The 19,217-nt window shown below is 35.1% G+C and overlaps 3 protein-coding genes across 3 annotated transcripts; 2 read left to right on the forward strand and 1 right to left on the reverse strand.

Moving 5' to 3' along the window:
* Positions 1–105: 105 nt before the first annotated feature.
* LOC111395443 (2-methylene-furan-3-one reductase-like) lies at positions 106–3,316 on the forward strand. Its single transcript, XM_023021441.1, has 4 exons — positions 106–512; positions 1,188–1,511; positions 1,762–1,921; positions 2,769–3,316. The coding sequence occupies exons 1-4, from the start codon at positions 309–311 to the stop codon at positions 3,035–3,037; spliced, it is 957 nt and encodes a 318-aa protein (XP_022877209.1). The 5' UTR covers positions 106–308; the 3' UTR covers positions 3,038–3,316.
* Positions 3,317–8,054: 4,738 nt separating this feature from the next.
* Positions 8,055–11,164, forward strand: LOC111395460 (nodulation receptor kinase-like). Its single transcript, XM_023021464.1, has 8 exons — positions 8,055–8,962; positions 9,037–9,078; positions 9,157–9,267; positions 9,353–9,466; positions 9,958–10,176; positions 10,265–10,380; positions 10,485–10,745; positions 10,850–11,164. The coding sequence occupies exons 1-8, from the start codon at positions 8,305–8,307 to the stop codon at positions 11,039–11,041; spliced, it is 1,713 nt and encodes a 570-aa protein (XP_022877232.1). The 5' UTR covers positions 8,055–8,304; the 3' UTR covers positions 11,042–11,164.
* An 84-nt stretch (positions 11,165–11,248) lies between these two features.
* LOC111395452 (U-box domain-containing protein 19) lies at positions 11,249–13,650 on the reverse strand. The gene has a single exon (XM_023021452.1). The coding sequence runs from the start codon at positions 13,541–13,543 to the stop codon at positions 11,489–11,491; it is 2,055 nt and encodes a 684-aa protein (XP_022877220.1). The 5' UTR covers positions 13,544–13,650; the 3' UTR covers positions 11,249–11,488.
* Between the last annotated feature and the right edge of the window lie 5,567 nt (positions 13,651–19,217).

A 19,217-nucleotide genomic window follows, 5' to 3' on the forward strand; every position in this document is an offset into this window, starting at 1 on the left:
ATGGTTATGGGCATCGTTGAACGAGTTTTGCTCCACTAATAGCAGGGATTGACGGATGTCAAGCATTGATTTGTAGTTAGGAAAAAACAATTTTTTGGCGGCCGTTGAAATCAATTCATCCGCTCCTCCATTACCCCTTCTAGCAGCTGCTTAACTCTTGGAGTCATCATCTATGTTGACCCGTCACCACTCTCCTTCACCTAATCAGCTGCAGCCGCCTTTCGCTATCACCATCTGAAAATCATACCATTTGTGGATATAAATTCCCATTTTCTCGTACACAAGCTGCTCCTCCTGAATTCTCGACAATGTCTTCTTCTATACCATCCAAAATGAAGGCCTGGGTTTACAACGAGTACGGCGGCGTTGAGGTGTTGAAATTTGAGGCCGATTTTCCAGTGCCGGAAGTAAAGGATGATCAGGTCTTGGTCAAGGTGGTGGCAGCGTCTCTTAACCCTGTCGATTACAAGAGGAGGCTAGGGAACTTTAAGGCCATTGATTCGAAACCTCCTGTAACTTTCTTTTACTCCTTTTTCTCCAGGTTTTTATTCAGTGTCTTCGTTCCATTATGAGCATGTTTCGATAAGATTAAAATAATAAAAAATTACTCATAAGTCAATTTTTTGATCAGTGAAGCACGCTCATGTCTTGGGAAAACTGAATAATTTATCATGTTCAATTTAGCCCGCTTGTATTAGGTTGAATTATTTTTTATTAGCATACTGATACAGTGGCAAAGCAAGGAATTTTTCTTCAGGTGGGCAAAAGTCATAGCAAATTTTTGAGACGATGTATCACAAATAAAATATTTTAATGCGTTAATATAAGAGTAATGCAATTTAGTCCTACTTGGTTGCAACCCCAATCTAATGGCACTAACGTAGCATTAAATGATAATTGAAATTAAATTGTCACGGGGCCCAATGGGACAACATAGCATTACTCTTAATATAAATATTATCTACGTATTTTTCATATTTTGAAAATATGGTATAATTTTATCGTTATCAATTTCGTTTAATATATCATTCTCAATATCCAATTTGATTGCCTAGATGAATCTTAAGAAGTTTCATTGTTGAAAAATGCAGCCTCAAAATCTTTGAGAAGTCTTGACAATATCCAATTTGTTTTCATTTCTTTTTTCTTTTTTATTTTTCTTTTTTATTTTTTTTATTTTCCAATAGACTGTTCCAGGCTACGATGTTGCTGGTGTGGTAGTTAAAGTTGGTAATGAAGTAAAAGGCCTAAAAGAAGGAGATGAAGTATATGGCGACATAAATGAAAATGCACTAGAACAACCTAAACGATACGGCTCGTTAGCCGAGTACACATCTGTGGAGGAAAGATTACTGGCTCTTAAGCCCAAGAATCTTGATTTTGCACAAGCTGCTAGTCTTCCTCTGGCAATTGAAACTGCCTACGAAGGTCTTGAAACGGCCGGATTTTCTGCCGGAAAATCCATACTCGTTTTAGGTGGTGCTGGTGGAGTTGGATCTCTTGTAATCCAGGTAAAAACCTCTGAGCTGTGATTTAGTTCATTCGAGGGATCAAGTAATTATCTATAAGACAACATTAAGAGCACGTCTGATAACAATATTGGACTGGATCATATAATGAATAAGAGTTTTACTTCATTTTCTTACTTAACTATAATACTATCGAGTCCACTTTATCAAACATGCCACGATGGTTTAGATTCTTTTGGTACTAGGAATTGTTAGCCAACATTTAAACCATCTATGTATTTCTGTGATGCAGCTTGCAAAACAGGTGTTTGGTGCTTCAAAGATTGCTGCTACTGCTAGCACAAGTAAACTGGAATTTCTGAAAAGCTTGGGAGCTGATTTGGCTATTGACTACACCAAGGAGAACTTCGAAGACCTACCAGAAAAATTCGACGTCGTTTATGATGCTGTCGGTAAGACAATATCACAATTGCTACTAAATTTGAAACCGTCTTAATACTGTTAGATTTATTTGGGACACATTATGCGACTAAACATTTCTCCTTCTGATTCAGTGGATGGCCATTGTTTTCATACCCGAGCCATTGGACAATAACTCATTTCGCACCAAAACTGAAAGACTTTTTAACATCTAAGTGGATATGTTAGGAGCAAGTGGATATTTATACAACAAAATTAGTACATCTTTGTCCTAAAAATGAATCATTGTGGTAGGTTAGCGTGTTGTATGGTGTTCTTTTCGGGTATCCCAAGTACCTAAGGTCCTTTGACGTTGTCCGAGGTAAATATGCCTATCCATTACAGTGACAATGTCATGATTGTTAATTTCTTGTGTGAATGGGTTATATGGGGAAGCTTATATAAAAAACTTGGATTCTTTTCTTCTGTTGAAAAATGAACGTGGTACATATTATGGGTGAGTAAGATGTGGTAAAGGAGAAAAGTTTGGGTAGGACGGTCTTATATGCACACGTGATGGGACCGTTCATTCAAATCATGTCACGCCGGACCTTGAGCCACTCAATTCACGACATCTCTGTGTACAAGATGGTAAGATAGAAACAAAGTCAGTGCAAATGCCGAGGTGTCGTGATTTGAATAGACAGTCCTACCACATGTACTTGTAGGACCGTCCTCTAGAAGTTTTGCCCATAACAAAGTCGTGAAAAAGGATTCATATAACATACCTACTTGTCCAGAATAATGCTTTAGTTTTTGTTGTTTGGACTTAGAGGTTGCTCGCAAAGAGTTCACTATTGCTGATTAAAGATGACACCGTTTTTCTTTGAAAAACTACAGGGCAGGAAGATAGGGCACTGAAAGTAGTGAAGGAAGGTGGCAGTGTACTATTAATAGTTGGTGCAAAAACACCTACTGGTTTTTCATTTGTACTTACTTCAAATGGAGAAATGCTGAAGAAGCTAAATCCATTTCTAGAGAGTGGGAAGGTGAAGCCGGTGCTTGACCCCAAGGGGCCATTCCCTTTCGACAAGGTTAATGAAGCTTTTGCTTATCTTGAAACAAACCGAGCCACCGGAAAGGTGGTTATATATCCGATTAATCCGTGATCAGCAACTAGAATACTAAGCTTATTCCGTCTAAAAATATATGATACTATGATGTTAGAATCGCAATGTGGTTGATAATATTTTGAATAAGATTTCAGAATGGCAATGTGGTTGAGAATAGTTTGAATAATTATAAAGTTTGTATGGGGAATTCTGTAGATATTGTTGAAGTGTGTTGTGACTGACATATGTATTAGCTCATGTAAAATGGAGAATAATAAAGATGCAGATATGAATAGTCAGAAAATATGTGGAGTTCTACATTTTTCTTCCTTTTCCTTTCTATATGGTTTTACTTCTTTATTTTATTTTTTATTTTTTTATTTTTGGTAAGAGGAGCAAAGGGTTAATGGTGAAGAACCTCTTAATCTCCCCATGAGTAAATATTGTATCGAGATCTCGATTATGAGTAGCAAACTACAACGGAGTCGTAGATTGAACTTAGGTTGTTGACATCAATTTGCGTGCGAAAGATCGATGTAGATATGGCTATAACTTTATGATTTTCTTCACAATAACATGATAATATTTCTGAATGTGTTCACATGCCCTAATAGGTTTTGGCTTCTATTGGAATTTCCCATAAATGGGAGATGGAGGAACGTATCTCACTCGCTGACTATCAGGGGAGGATCATATGTGTGATCAAGCACCCAAAAGAGAAGAAAAAATAAAAATAAATAAATAAATAATGAAAAATTTAGCAGTTGGCTCATTTCACCAAGTCAATTTGGAAATACAATTCTCGAACATTAGGAAAGATTCTGAATATACTCACAGTGTAGTTTTTAAGATACATTTAAATTTCCAAAATCGTCAAGTGTAGTAACGAGTTAAAAATGATTGCACGAAATGGGGTTTAATAAGCCTAACTCGAGCTCGTCACCATTTTAAAATTATTTTTGGATTATATAACTCGATCGTGAGAGTAGGCTCTTGGTATCATTTTGAAGAATTTGCAATCAGCTATGAGAAATACTTCGAAATGAAAAATCATTAGATGATCGACTTGAAATAACTGGTTAAAGATGGATGGCCACTTAAAATGGAATTAATAATTTTATCTCGTTCAATTGAGACTATAAGAATAATTAAATATAAAAATTCAACCTCAGGTAGTTAGCCCTTGTTTGAGCCACATTATTTTCATAATAATGTATTTTTGAATAGTGTATATCGATGGGATATTTGTGGTTGAAAAAATAAATTTCTAAATTTGTATGTAATATTATTTTATTGAAGAATGTGTTGTTGAGATTGTGTTAAATATGAAATAACTATTTAAGAATGTATTTTTTGAAAGAATGTATGTCAAATAGTAATCTTAGATGACTAATATATACAACTTTCTTTCTCATCGTTCTTCCATATATTATGTTATATTATCTAATTTTATATGTGCTTCGGAGGGCTTTTGAGGGACATAAGGCATTTCTTCTAATCCTGGTCAATTTCCTCAATTTAATTATGCTTTCAAAGAGAGACAGAATAAAATGAAAGACTAATGTTCTAAAACCTTCTCCACAATTTTTTCGACATCGTCAACAACATCAACGCCGGTAAGTTAAAACTTATTTTTAATATGTAAATTCCTTTTCTTTTTTTCTTTACATGGATTTTGAAACGCAAGGTGTTACATTGTTACACATTTTCCACCTCCACTATCGCCACGCAGTTGTTGCCATTATTAATATCAAAGTGTGGTTATTTGTAAGCCTCGATACTCAAGCCGTCGCCCCACACTTATTATATAACTTATTACTCTATGACAACTTATGTTGTCAGCATCGTTGTCGCGCACCACAACTACTTGTTACATACACCACCTCTAGAGTCACCATCAGAACCACTTGTACATACATGGTACACTATCTATGCCGTCACCATTAGTGACCACCTCATTAAAACTAGTCAAAGATTGTCGGCTTTACAGCAGTCCACCCAACTCCATTGTGGTCAATAAATATCCGTCACTGTCACTACCAATAATACACATCCACACGCACATCTTTGAAAAATTGAAGGAGAATGAACTAAAAACATCGTTGGCTAAAATTAACCAAAAACGAATGATAGAGAGGAACATAGAGTGGTGGTCATGATGCGGAGAGAGATGACATTGAAAATGAATTGACGGAGGGAAAGGAATAGTTCATCAATGGTGTAGGGCATGCCCTGGAAGTCCATCCTGACTCTAGGCACCTCTAGCATCATTCATGGAGCCTTCATCGGGTGCACTGCCAACAAGTTCATTTTCTTATCATCTCGATGATCGAATCTTAGACCTGAACCCATATCTTAATCTTGAAACCAATACTAATTGAAAAATAGATGTCTGATCTTCAGAATTCTTGAAAGCACCACTAGGGCTGGACATGGTCCTTTTCGATTCTAACAAGAACCGAACCCGAAATTTTTGGGTATTTAATAAATGAAATCGTCGGATCCAAATTTAATTATAAAACCATTCGGGTTCAGTTCCCAGGTTCCGTATTATAATTAAAAAAATTTAATATTTACAAAGTTACATTAATTCGACTAATGATATATTCAATTTTAACTTTTACAAAATAACGTAGTCCAATCTTATGTATCTTTTGTGTCTCTCTCTGCTGAATTCTTCATAGATTTAATTGTTAAAATTATAGGAAGAGGAAGATAGCGAGCTCAAAATAATTAAACGAGGAGTTGTTAAGCTTCAATTCAATTTCTTCAAAATGGTAGAAATAGTACTACGGTAGAGTAATAGATTTGGATAAAACTTAGGTCGATTTGATTAAATTAGCTTTGAATTGAAAATTAGAAATAGGAAATCATATTTTTGAATTTGAACTAAATTAATTAATTAGCAAATTTATTTAAAAAAAATAAAATAATTTGACTTATTTAAAATAAATTAATTAAAAATATTAGAAAGATTCGGTTCTTATTTATTTTTCGATTCTCGATTCAGATACCTTTTCGGGTCTATAAATTAAGAAGAATCGGTCGACTCGGTTCGAAAGTTTTGTCTAGCCCTAAGCACCACCTTTACTAGTGTACTCAGCATTTGATTCTTACTAAGCTATAGGTAAATTTAATTATAAACAATATCTAATTTTTTTTCTAACTATGACTAAATGAAAAACGTCAAAAGAAGGTGTTAAATATGTTAAAGGAACGCTAAAGGTTGATTGGGTCACATAGTTCTTTCTGTGGATTTCTCTTATTCATAAAAGGCCTAATTTTAAGATGGTCGCCATCTACAAATCAGACTTCGTATTCGATGCTTGTTTATCATGACGTTCAAATATGTTTTAAGAAGTTAATTTTTTTTATTTTATATCTACGTAAAAAGACACATACTTTGACAATAAATAAGAATTATTTTAATTTTTTTAATTTGATTAATAAAATTATTTTAAAATTTACTTAGTTTAAATTTTATAAGCTTAGCCAAACATGGTTTATAATTTGTTTAGTATAACTTTTATCCTATTCTTGATCTGGTTTGCAAAATTGAATGCCACAAGATAAATTTAATAAATTATATAAACAAATAAGCAAGTATGAAAATAATTTTTTTACCGCTCAATATTTATAATTATTAAGTTAATTATCTTAATAGCACCTCCTACATAACCATCAAAATAAATACTTTTTTCAGTAAGAAATATGATTTTACCTAAATATGTCAAAAATAGAAAATTAAAACAACTTTTAAACTTAAATAAAGCCAAATCTAGTCGGTCTCACTCCCTTGTGTTAATCACAATTTATACCTTTGAAGAATGCTGGCCATGTTAAATTAATTGTAATCATGCTAAGAATCAAGAATCACAAAATAATAAATTGATAAATCGAATTCATACCTGCGGAAGCCATTGTTGATATGAATAGTAGTTGTAATAGCAGCCAAAATCTTCCCCTCCTTACAAACTATGCAAAATAAAAATATTGGATTGCTTCTACAAGAAAAATATTAAATTGCATTTTAAATTTACAATTTGTGCATAAAAATGGCATGAAAGTATCCGGTCAAGATATATATATATATATATTTATTTATTTATTTATTTATTTTTTTCTTTTTCTCACAATGTAACATGCACGGAACTTTCATAATTGAGCAATAATAAAATTTGAGTTCAAGACAATTTGAAATGTCCGAGAACCCCATAAAGTTATATTAGATCGATCTGTATAAACATCAACAATTACAAATTGGATTAGTTTCTCTTTGACCCAAATAGACCTTGCTCGCTAGTATTTGAGCAATTCTTCCTGTTGTTTTTACAGAAATTCATTTAAAAAGTTTTACAACATTAAAAAATTTGTAAATATTATATTTATATGTTGGACATGGCATACAAGTCGAGACATTTTTCTTCGAAAACGACACTGTTACTTAATTGTCAAAGATCCAAATTATTCAAATTAAATAAGCCTGAGCAAAATTAATATCGTTCCATTTGTTGTTACAAGCTTGTTCTATTGCAGTTTTCCTTGTTCGGCAATTGTCCCATTCCATGTTGGAATATCTTTTTTCCAGTTTTCAAATATTTAATAAACACAATAGTTATAATTTCAGAGATAGCCACTGAAAAATTTATATTAGTCATTAAATTATATTTGGGCCATATTTAGTTGATAATATTATACAAGTCATAATATTGACTTATTCATATGATAAAACTACAAATTTTCAAAGTATAATGTGATCCTTGAGGAAAAGAACTCGTGTTCGATCAAGACATTGTAAATTGTCCTTTTAGCATTTGTCATATTTTTCATCTTTAATAAATACTAAAAGTGTCCCGATGGAGGAGGAAAGAGTCGAGTGCTTTAACGACCATTAGTCATGTGAATGTTTAATTGTTGGTGCGCTGGATGAAATTATTTAATTTTTATGACTAAATGAGTCGCAGGAAATATTTAATGACCACTTAGAAATTTTGCTTGAACTTCAATGACTAATAGTGAAATTAACTCATGAATAAACTTCAACGATTGGCCCATGACTCTTTGGTGTATAACACCAACATATGTCATCACAACCCATCACTTCACCAAAAAGGAATAGAAAAGGAAAAGTACAGCAAAAATCATTCAAAACAGTTTGTTTATTACTCGATCAAGTGCAAAATGTCAGTGACATATCCTTTCTCTACACCATAGTTAAATAATTATACAATGATATGCCTGCACTTTTGATGATCATCACCCTTCACAAATTTAAGTACAAGATTGTTCAGTTTTCTGCGGCATAATCATATCCCTTTATCAAGATGACTACTTTGAAATCATTTGATTGTTTAATTCAAATTCTGGCCCTGTACATGATTATTGTTCCCTTAACAATCCCCTTCCAGGCCTCAGCCAATGAGTGTGTTCTTGATTTCAATGTGCCATCAGTTTTGAATTATTCAAACTTGAAAGCAGGCAACTGGGATGGCTTCTTGAATGACAGTTTTTGTGGGAAACCATTTGTTCGATATATTTACTCACTGGGACGACTAGCCAATCAAACCGGACTAATATTCTTGAATGCGACAGAGCAAAATAACTGCTTGTATAGTTTCGAGACTGAAGAGAAAGATGTTTTTAGTTGTGGGATCGAGAGATTAACAAGTGGATTATATGGAGAATGCTCTGATTATTCAGTGACAGATGTTGTCAATAAGTTAGGAAGTAGATTGAAAAGTTTCGGTGAAGATTGCAAGCTTTTGGGATCTGATGGTGGATCAGATGAGATGTGTGGCTCTTGTTTGAGGAGGTGGGACGAAATGAGCACTTCACCTAACAATATCAGCAATGATGGGATCAAAGTAGAAGCCGATATATGTAGGTTTGTGCTGTTGGTTTCATTGACAAGCCAAAGAATGAATGATGCAAAATGGCTCCAATCAATCTATAACTGCCTTGGAAATAAGAATCTTCCTTTAGGTAGCCTAATATTGAGAATTTCAAACTCTTGACTAATATTAATCTTGTTGGGTAATAACTATAATCTTCTGCAGCTGATCAAGCAAAAGTTGAAGAGCATCATAAGTCCCACAAAGGTATATCCTGATCCTTGAACGAAAATAATCAGCTATACGTCTTTAGTAGAATTCTTAACCATTCTAGTGACTATACAGGCCGGGAAGTCCTGATTGGTGGTGTGGTGGGGATTACAATAGTTTTAGCTATTGCATTGCTGATCCTGTGTAGAAAATCCAATAAAGGAGAGTGTGCAAAAGGAGTCGATGGTAAGACTTAATGACAATTTACCATGATGTTGAAATAGATTATAAGCTGTGAATAATTCCTAGCTAATTTTGTTTAACTTAACAGCGAGAATTGACTTGATCTCTGAAGAATCCGGCTATCATAAGATTTCTCTTAAAGAAGTATATTCAGCCACAGACAATCTCAGTGCTGATAACTTCATTGGCCAGGGCATAGCAGGTAAAAACTTATCCATTTCAATAGGATGGACTTCATTCTTCTACATTCAAGGCATTAGTCAATGGAAAATCGCATTTGATGCGTATTTAGAAAAAAATATTGTTCATTATGGTGAATGAGATCAGAATTTCATTATCATTCCTATAATGGCTCAGGCTGATGCACAAAAATGTACACAGCAAATGGCTTCCTTATTTAGTTCTTTGGTGAAACAATAATATTAACATCGTTGAAACACTCAAATGTAGAAATTCAACTGGACAATTTCCCAGAATGCATGTATTCAGAACTTTAACTGGGAGTAGCTTAGAGGATCACCTTGAAAGTTGAAAACATTTTGCGGAATAGAACTCCTTCACATAACTTCTGCCAAGACAACTTGATAAATACACTATTTTTTAACACGAGCCATCATTTTTCTCCGAAATTTTTCTTTATATGGATCATTTGTATTGAGAGTTTAGTTTTTCAATGATTTTGCCATTCTACAGGGAAGGTATACAAAGGAATTCTATCAGATGGTCAGCACATTGCAGTTAAGCACTTAATAAATGATGGCCACATGGAAACATTTGTTAGAGAAGTTACTAGCCTAGCGCACGTCAAACATCCTAACCTTGTAGCACTATTAGGCCATTGTGATGGACAAGACGAGTGTTTTTTGGTTTATGAGCTGTGTCACAATGGAAACCTCTCAGAATGGCTATTCGGTATACTTAGTTATTCCTATTTTATTTCTTTGGAAGAAAAGTATTGTATCAAGATTTTCATGTTCCCTGTACAAATGTCTTTGAGCAGGTAAAGATAAATTTCTTACTTGGATCCAAAGACTTGAAATTGCAATAGACTGTGCCACAGGGCTCTGGTTTCTCCATACATATCCAGAAGGATGCATTGTTCATCGTGACATCAAGGTATAGCTGTCACTTATTCACATAATTTTCCTCTTTTAGACCTCTGATTTTTATTATTTTTTTATTTTTTTCTGTGGTGTCTTTGTCAATTTGACCTATTGCAGCCCGCAAATATCCTTATCTGCACCAACTTCCGAGCCAAACTGTCCGACTTCGGGTTATCTAAAGTTATCTCCGTTGGCCATTCCTATGTTAGCTCAGAAGTGCGAGGAACATTTGGTTATGTGGATCCCGAGTACCAGAAGAACCGCCATGTTAATTCTTCAACTGATGTTTATAGTTTTGGTATGGTGCTTCTGCAACTTTTATCAGGACAGAGGGTTATCAACATGGACTTGACAAGACCAATGCCTTTGAGCAAAATGGTAGGAAATAATTGTCTGTTGATCTAAAGTTTTTTCAACCTTTTTCATTTTTCATCTGAGATGATTCTATTAGCATTATGTAATAATTTCACTAATGAATCCAGGCTAAGAACCTCAGAAAGGGCGGGCATGTATCAGAATTTGCTGATCCCAAACTAAATGGGGAATATTCAGTCGAGGCTCTTGGACTTGTATTCACTCTAGCTTTGTCCTGCACTGCGCCTAAGCAACAACGACCATCCATGGAACAAGTGATCGCATCTCTTGAGAAAGCCCTTCAAATTTCGAAAAAATGAAGTGCTCTAAACCTTCATTTCAATCTATTTAGAAGACTACTATGCTGTAAAAGGGGATAAAGTTTTGTAAGGACATACTTTTGTTGGCAGAATGGGAAAATTACACGACTGTCTTCTGTACAAAGATTTATGGCAACCAGATGCCAAAAGAAAAGTATAGTATAAATGATATATAAACTGAGAACAGCTTAATTTGAGATGGAGTCATGGAGACAGACTTTCTTTTATTGCTCTGCAACATTATTATCATTATTAACAGTAGGAAAATGAATTACAACTCAACATGTATTTGTACACACCTTCATCATAAATATAGAAGCAGTTTAGTGACCAGCTCTTAAAAAATCGAGCTACTGTCACTAAATAAAATATATGACCATGTTTATATACTATATATGTAACAGATACTCGTAGTATGGATGAGTAGCCAAAGAAAAAAAGTATCGGCTACCACACGTGAATGAATTGTTCAGGTGGAAGGGCTGGAGCCATCAAGCCGGAGGAGCTTTTTTCATTGAAGGCGTGTAGGATTCTGATGAGTGAACTGGCTTTCTTGCTTGCTCGAGGCGTGCCATCAGTGAGTAGGGAATACAAAGATACCATTAGAGACGGGCTCTTTACTAAAAGAGGAACCACGTCTGCTCCATCATTAATGCACAAGGTGAGTAACAATGAGACGCAATACTCTTTTGCTGCTTGTGAATTCAGAGAACCGAGAACCTCAGAAATTACAGGTAAAGTTCCAGCACTCATAATGGCCATTGTTCCATCAAGTTTTTCAGCTATAGTTGCTAAAATTGCTAGTGAATCTGTTATAAGATCTTCCCTTTGGGAAGATGTAAGCAGATTAACGAGTAAAGGGACGAATCCAGCTGCTAGCACCCGCCATAGGTTTTCAGGGTTCATAATGAGGCTGAAAATACTGACCAATGCTTTCTTCTTGGCACGATCAGGCCCATCCTTGACCAACTCCATTAGAGACGGAATAGCATCCGGAACCTTCCCAATCATTTTGCGGTACTCCTCGACTGAAGCAAGGTAGAACAACGTGCCAGCTGCATACTGGCGGGCTTCTATCCTCAGTCCCTCGTTTAACACCCCTACTATCAGGTTCAATCCTCCACTCTCAATCATCATCCTCTTGCTTTTTGAGTACTTCGAGAGATTCATCAAAGCTGCAATCGCGTTCTCTTGTGCTGCAGGATTGCTTGAACTAATCAGATTCAAGAGAGGCGGGATTGCATCAGCTTCCACCAAACAAGACCTATTAAAAACGCTTGTTTTGGTTAGCAGACGAATCTCATAAGCAGCTTTGTGCTGTTCTTCAATCATTCCACCCATTAGCCTTCCAACGAGAAAATAGGCAAGCAGTGTCATAACTTGCTCAGCTGTGACACTACCTGCACCAGCTAACCTTTGTATATCATGATTACGCCCTCCGGTTTCAACAAACGGGATTCTATTCTCCAAAAAATTTTGTTTAATGATTCGCTTAACAGCCAAATTCGGAACCAGATCTACTGATATAAGCCTCTCACCCGTCTTCGGACAGGTATGATTTCCCGACTTGAACCATTTCATGATTGAGGACCGATCATACGTGTGCCCAGTCGATATTGTGACTGGATCAATCATGATCTCCAATGTGATTGGACACCTGAGATCATCAGGATTCAAGCACCTAATCAGATCACTGATGCAGCTTACACCATCAGATTGTCTGATTGGTGCATTGTCCACAATAACAAAGAGGGTGCATCTGCAGTAGATCATGAATGCCATTAGACTACTGAGAAATCCCACTTCTCTTTTCTCAGCGGTTAAACACTCCTGCCCTATCTCACCTTCCAAGAACTTGACTTCTTTATTGCATTCGGCCCAACTTTGTATTCCCAAATACTCAAGAACCCGCGTTAAATCACCATTTTCAGGAACAATTCCGTTCCCAAATCGTTCTAAAACTCGAACAACCTTCCTTGAAGCTCGTCTATCATCCACTTCCACATCAAATTTTGCCTTGAGTGCTTGCCTTCTCACAAACTCAACCAATTCTCTTACTTCAACACAAACATCCAATCCGTCCAACAGCAAAACATCCAAAGCCACATCGATAGATCTCACAAGCACACGAAACTGAGTTGATACATGTTCCGACTTCACCAGCATCCATATCCTAGCATCATCTCTGCTACAATCCTCCAAAAGGAATTGAACCTTTTGGAAGATGAAATGAAGCTCAGACAAGCCTAAAACCAAGGTGCTTTCAGTTTTTGAATTCCCATTTCGTATTTCTCCGAAAAAAACAAGCAAATTCTCGATCAAATGGATCAAGACTCTTGCATGTTTCTTGTTCGTAAAGAAAGTTGTTGACTTGTATTCACATATGGTATGACATAAGTCGATTAAAGAATTCACGAGGCTAGAGAAACAAACCGACACACAAGGATGAATTGCTGGAAAATGCAAAATCCGGCGTGTGAGTTCATAGGATTTATTGATCATTGAGTAATAAAGATCAAAATTCAAAATTACGATAAAAATTAAAAGATGGAAAATCAAGAAACTATATAAAAATCAAAGTAAATTGTTTGTATGTATTGATTGGAAAAAAAAAAAGGACAAATGTGACTTTTGTTGTGGTGGACATGGGATTATTCGTATATATAGGCTGTTTGACTATAGGAGGATAAGCATTTGAAATGGAGGCTTCATTGAGATTTTCATGAACGAATTATAAATTGACACGTAATGGGAGCATTATTTGTACGTGCAATAACGTGTAGCCGACATTTTTGCAATAAAATTTGTGACATTATTACTTATTAGCGTGAAGCTATCTGCACGATTAAATTTTTATTATATGAGATCGTAATGATAAATTCTAGAAATAATGTGAATAATTATTTAAGACATTTGCAATGGTTACTTTAATAATTTAGATTGATTATACATGTCTACACGTGTAAATTATAAAATTTGAGTCCGACCTCTCGACCCTTGTTTGGTCGGGATAAGGTTTGGGATATGTCATGCTACTGGCCGAATTATCTTGAGAGGTGGGCCGATCATTGCCATATTTGTTTTGTAAGAAAATCGACAGAAAGATAAGAGAAGTTTAAAGGCTCCTCTGCCTAATCCATGTTAATATTTATTTATAATCATGCTAAGAATCGATAATCACAATCCAATAAATTTAATAGAAACGAATTTCATACCTGCGGAAGTCATTGTTGATATGAATTATAGTTGTAATAGTAGACAAGTTCTTCCTCTCCTTGCTCCTCACAAAAGTATTAGCTATCAATGGGGCAAGTTAATGAAAAACATATGGAGAGGAGAGGGGACCTAGCCTTTATATATAGGAAATAATTTGAGCCGTCCCATTACGACTAGAATTCTAATTTGGGTTTATTTCCGATCCACATACTTTAAATTACCACATCAAATTAATTACAACCCGTAAGGTGTAAAAAGCCCAATTGATCACTTAATAAATTTGGCCCAAACACAATTATCATTATGAGCCATATATCTAACCCGTAAAATTTTGCAATCGAATGTGAAGCCCATATATGAAATTATTAATTATTCCAACATTCTCCCACTTGGGCAAATATTTGATTGACATAACAAAGTTTTAACACCCGGGTTAGACTGCATAGGTGGCCACAAAAGTATAGCTCCAATGATGACACCTTACGTAACATGATCCGGTCCAATAAGAATATTAACACCGAACATGGAAGTCATTACACCAATTTAAGAGATGTAAGACCATTCCACGGCTACAAATGCCAACATCCTTATCGACATGGATCTCCATCCTCCAACCAATGTGGTAGTATGTGGTATGAACTTAGCACCAAATGTGATCAAAAACTGTGCTAACTCATATCGGTCCTCATAATGTTTCGAATCAAAATGAAGCCACATGTCTCTAAAAGAGACTCATCTTATGTCTTTCAAAATATCAATAATAATAAAAAAAGACATAAGTCATTCATGCTTAAAAATAGTTCATATATAGGGGAAAAATTATTTTATTATCAGAAGGGGCTGTACCCGAAAGCATATGGGTTGCCTACGTATCCCGCAAGGGATCAAGCCCAAAACGTAGTTCTTTACATAAATAACTCCCACTAACCAAAAATTTCAAATGTTTCCACAATACCCATATTAGTAACATGTGTCTTAAAGACTTTTGGAGCGAGTCCCTTAGTTAAGGGATCTGCAACCATCGTCTCTGTATTAATATGCTCTATTTTCGTCTGTCATTCTTTGACTCTGTCTCTAACAACCAAGTATTTGATGTCAATATGTTTTGATCCACCAGAACTTTTATTATTCTTTGAAAAGAATACTGCTACACTGTTATCACAGTAGATGGTGATCGGTCTTGAGATAGAATCAACAACTTTCAAGCCAGAGATAAAATTTCTTAACCAAACGGCTTGGACTGTAGCCCATAATATGCCACAAATTCAGCCTGCATAGTAGAAGATGCCACTAAAGTCTGTTTAACACTTTTTCAAGAAATGGCACCACCAGCTAATGTAAAAATATAACCCGAGGTTGATTTCAAATCATCTTGACATCCAGCAAAATCAGAATTTGAATATCCTACCACCTCAAGATGATTTGTACGCTGGAATGTAAGCATATAACTTTCAGTTTTCTTCAAATATCTCATAACTTTCTTAGCTGCTTTCCAATGTTCTTGTCCTGGATTACACTGAAATCTGCTAAGGACACTTACTGCGTAGGCTATATCCGGTCTAGTGCAAACTTGAGCATACATCAAGCTCCCCACAGCACTAGCATATGGGATCATCTTCATAGACTCCCTTTCCAGCTCATTCCTTGGACATTGAGTTTTATTAAACTTATCTCCTTTTATGATAGGTACATCACCAGGTGCACAATTCTGCATATTAAACCTTTCTAGAACACGTCGTATATAAGCTTTCCGAGAAAGTCCAATGAACCACGATTTCTATCACGATGTATTTCAATGCCAAGTACATAGGAAGCTTCTCCAAGATCTTTCATCTCAAAATTAGCAGACAATATTTTCTTTGTCTCATGAAGCAGCCCTAAGTTACTGCTAGCAAGTAGAATGTCATCAACATACAATATAAGGAAAATAAAATTTCTCCCACTGATTTTAAGATAAATGCATTGATTAATAGTATTTTCGACAAAACCAAGAGATGTCACAACGTCATCAAAACCTTCAGGTTGTCTCATGTAAATATTTTCAGAAAGATCTCCATTCCCTATGTGATCTTCTAACTTGTGGCTAAAAAACTGACCCAATTGTTGTTAGAGGAATTTGGAAGTTCTTATTAGTTTCTTGGTTCTTCATTAACAACATCAACTAATTGAGAACAAACCTTTTATTTTTTATTTATTTATTACTTTTTTTTTTTGTATAACAGAATTTGATTTGGTTCAACAAAAGTTCTCTCAATGTGAAACTCCTACTATTGCCAAAATCATTTTCCAAAATTTTATCAGTAACGGATTCAACAATTCTAGTGGCATGATGTAGACAGTAGAACTTATGTGCTTTTGATTTGTCTAGGTACCCAATAAAGCAACCAGGAGTGAAGTTCGAGTCTAATTTTCTTTTCAAATGGATTATAAATCCTAACATCTGTTGGACATCCCCAAATTTTAAAATGAGCCATGCTTGGCTTACGTCCTGTTTATAATTCAAAAGGTGTCTTTGCAACACTTTTACTTGGAACCCTGTTCAAAATATACATAGCTGTTTTCAAGGTTTCACCCCACAAATTGTTTCTTTACTTTCAGTTTGAAAACTTTGAATTTCTCAAGTGCATGTGATTTGTCGTTAATCAGATAAACATATCCATATCGTGAGAAATCATCAATGAAAGTTATGAAATATTTATTCCCACATATAGTGGAAAGCAAAGGTCCACTAATATCAGTGTGAATTAAGTCCAAAATTCCATTACTCTTTGTCGAACCCTTCCTCGTAGACTTAGTTAATTTTCCTCTTATACAATCTATACAGGTGTCAAAATCGGAGAAGTCTAAGGAAGGAAGTATCTCATCTTTTACTAATCTTTCCATTCTTTCCTTAGAAATATGACCCAATCGCTTATACCACAACATAGAGGATGATTCACGAATTAAAGTCATTTTCTTTGATACATTTGTAACACACGAGACATCACCAAAAGAAGCCAAAGATAATTTGTATAAACCATCATATAAAATGCCATTTCCAATCAAACGAGAATCATTAAATAACTTAACCATTCCATTACCAAAAGTAAATGTAAAACCACAAGCATCAAGTTTTGGTATAGAAATTAAATTCTGTCTCATCTGCGGTACATAAACTATATTTTCCAAAACAAGGTAAAAACCAGACTCTAAAGTTAACTTCACTACTCCTATGAATTCAACCTTCACTTGGAATCCATTTGCAACGCTCAAGCTTACTTCATTCTTACTTGGCCTCCGTTTGCTTATGAACTCCTGCAAGGAATTCTCAATATGAATACTAGCTCCTGAGTCTAACCACCAAGAATTCAAAGGTACATCTACTAAAGAAAACTCAAAACAAACTAAGGCCAAGGGAATACCTGAAGAACTCTTCTTTTCCAACCAAGTCTTCAACTTAAAACAGTCTTTCTGCCAGTGACCCTTCTTTTTACAGAACTTGCATTGATCATTTTTCTTTATAACTGCTTTGGGACCACTAAGATTTTTATTCTGCTGATTTCGGTGGGACTTATTACCCTTACGAAACTTAGGTTTATGATTATGAGAAGGCCCCTTATTCTGTGATGGCTGGAAAGCTAATTGTACAGTTTCAACAGTTTCACGGCGCATCCTATACTCTTCTTGGGCACACACTGCTATGAGGTCATTCAAATTCCATTTATCCCGCTGAGCATTGTAAGCAACCTTAAACTAATTAAACTTGCTAGGAAGACTATTCAAAACATAATAGACTAGGAAAGGCTCCGCAATGGGAATATCAAGAGCCTTTAGCTTAGATGATATATTTATCATTTTCATAATATGCTCCCTAACACCACTTGTGCCATCATATTTTATACTCATCAATTTATCCATTAGATCCCCAATTTCGATTTTATCAGACTCAATAAATTTTTCTCCTATGGCATCCATAAAACCTTTGGTATTTTCATTATTAGGGATGACACCTAGAATGGAATCAGATATCGATCGCTTAATGATTTTCAAACAGAGTTTGTTAGCCCTTTCCCACTTTTCATGCTCGGCTACATATTCAACGGTACTCTTATCTGTGGGTTTTTCAAGCTTTTTCTCCATTGCAAAATCCAAGCCCAAAAGACCAAGTGTTATTTCTACGTCTCGTTTTCATCTCACATAGTTATTCCCAGTCAATGTTTCAATAGCAAACAATTGATTCGAAAGAGATGAGGTATTATAAACTGTGGAAACATAAAATATCACACTCTTAATATCATCCAAACTTAATGCATGCAATCAAATGGATGATGAAATATCCAACTAATTAATATGGGCTATTAATTAGATAATCCGTAATTTAAATCGAAACATATGAATTTTATTATGGCAAGAGCCTAGGTGCATCATCATAAAGTCACCTTTGGGCCGACAATACAACATGCTATAAGGTACTCTTAAAACACATCATGCAGCCAGTTAACAAAATTACACTGATTTTCAAAATACCAACACCTTTGGGCAGAAGGAAATTTCTAAACTAAAATAAGCTCGTTAACTTTCTCGTGTCATTTTCTAAAAATATTACATATAATAACACCTTTGGGCAAGATATTATATGCAATAAATCAAATGTTGTTGGGCAAAAATATATATATATTCTGGTGGATAAGTGAGTATTAGCTTTTATATATATATATATATATATATATATATATATATATATATAGGTTCGAATATTTTGGACTTGATATGAAAATTTTACCTAGTCTTACTCATCAACGAATCGAATATAATATGTTGGGAATTATGTGGATATATGTTTGTGTGAGTGTTTGCATAAAAATCCTTTAAAAGTTTTATTACACCCCTAATCTAACAATGGCTCCATGCCAGTGCTAGCATGGCAACTGTTGGCAAATACGGGTAATGGACTGTCCCATGTGGGGGGGGGGGCCGGCCC

Source organism: Olea europaea, chromosome 1 (assembly GCF_002742605.1).
Source record: "Olea europaea var. sylvestris chromosome 1, O_europaea_v1, whole genome shotgun sequence".
NCBI classification, from domain to species: domain Eukaryota; kingdom Viridiplantae; phylum Streptophyta; class Magnoliopsida; order Lamiales; family Oleaceae; genus Olea; species Olea europaea.

What these genes read in the sequence shown, in the direction of transcription:
- LOC111395443 (XM_023021441.1), top strand. Translation starts at nt 309, where the DNA reads ATGTCTTCTTCTATACCATCCAAAATGAAGGCCTGGGTTTACAACGAG. An exon ending in CCATTGATTCGAAACCTCCT is followed by an intron (nt 513 to 1,187) that starts GTAACTTTCTTT and finishes ATTTTCCAATAG; the next exon opens with ACTGTTCCAGGCTACGATGT. An exon ending in TTGGATCTCTTGTAATCCAG is followed by an intron (nt 1,512 to 1,761) that starts GTAAAAACCTCT and finishes TCTGTGATGCAG; the next exon opens with CTTGCAAAACAGGTGTTTGG.
- LOC111395460 (XM_023021464.1), top strand. Translation starts at nt 8,305, where the DNA reads ATGACTACTTTGAAATCATTTGATTGTTTAATTCAAATTCTGGCCCTG. An exon ending in GCATCATAAGTCCCACAAAG is followed by an intron (nt 9,079 to 9,156) that starts GTATATCCTGAT and finishes GTGACTATACAG; the next exon opens with GCCGGGAAGTCCTGATTGGT. An exon ending in GTGTGCAAAAGGAGTCGATG is followed by an intron (nt 9,268 to 9,352) that starts GTAAGACTTAAT and finishes TTAACTTAACAG; the next exon opens with CGAGAATTGACTTGATCTCT.
- LOC111395452 (XM_023021452.1), bottom strand. Translation starts at nt 13,543, where the DNA reads ATGATCAATAAATCCTATGAACTCACACGCCGGATTTTGCATTTTCCA.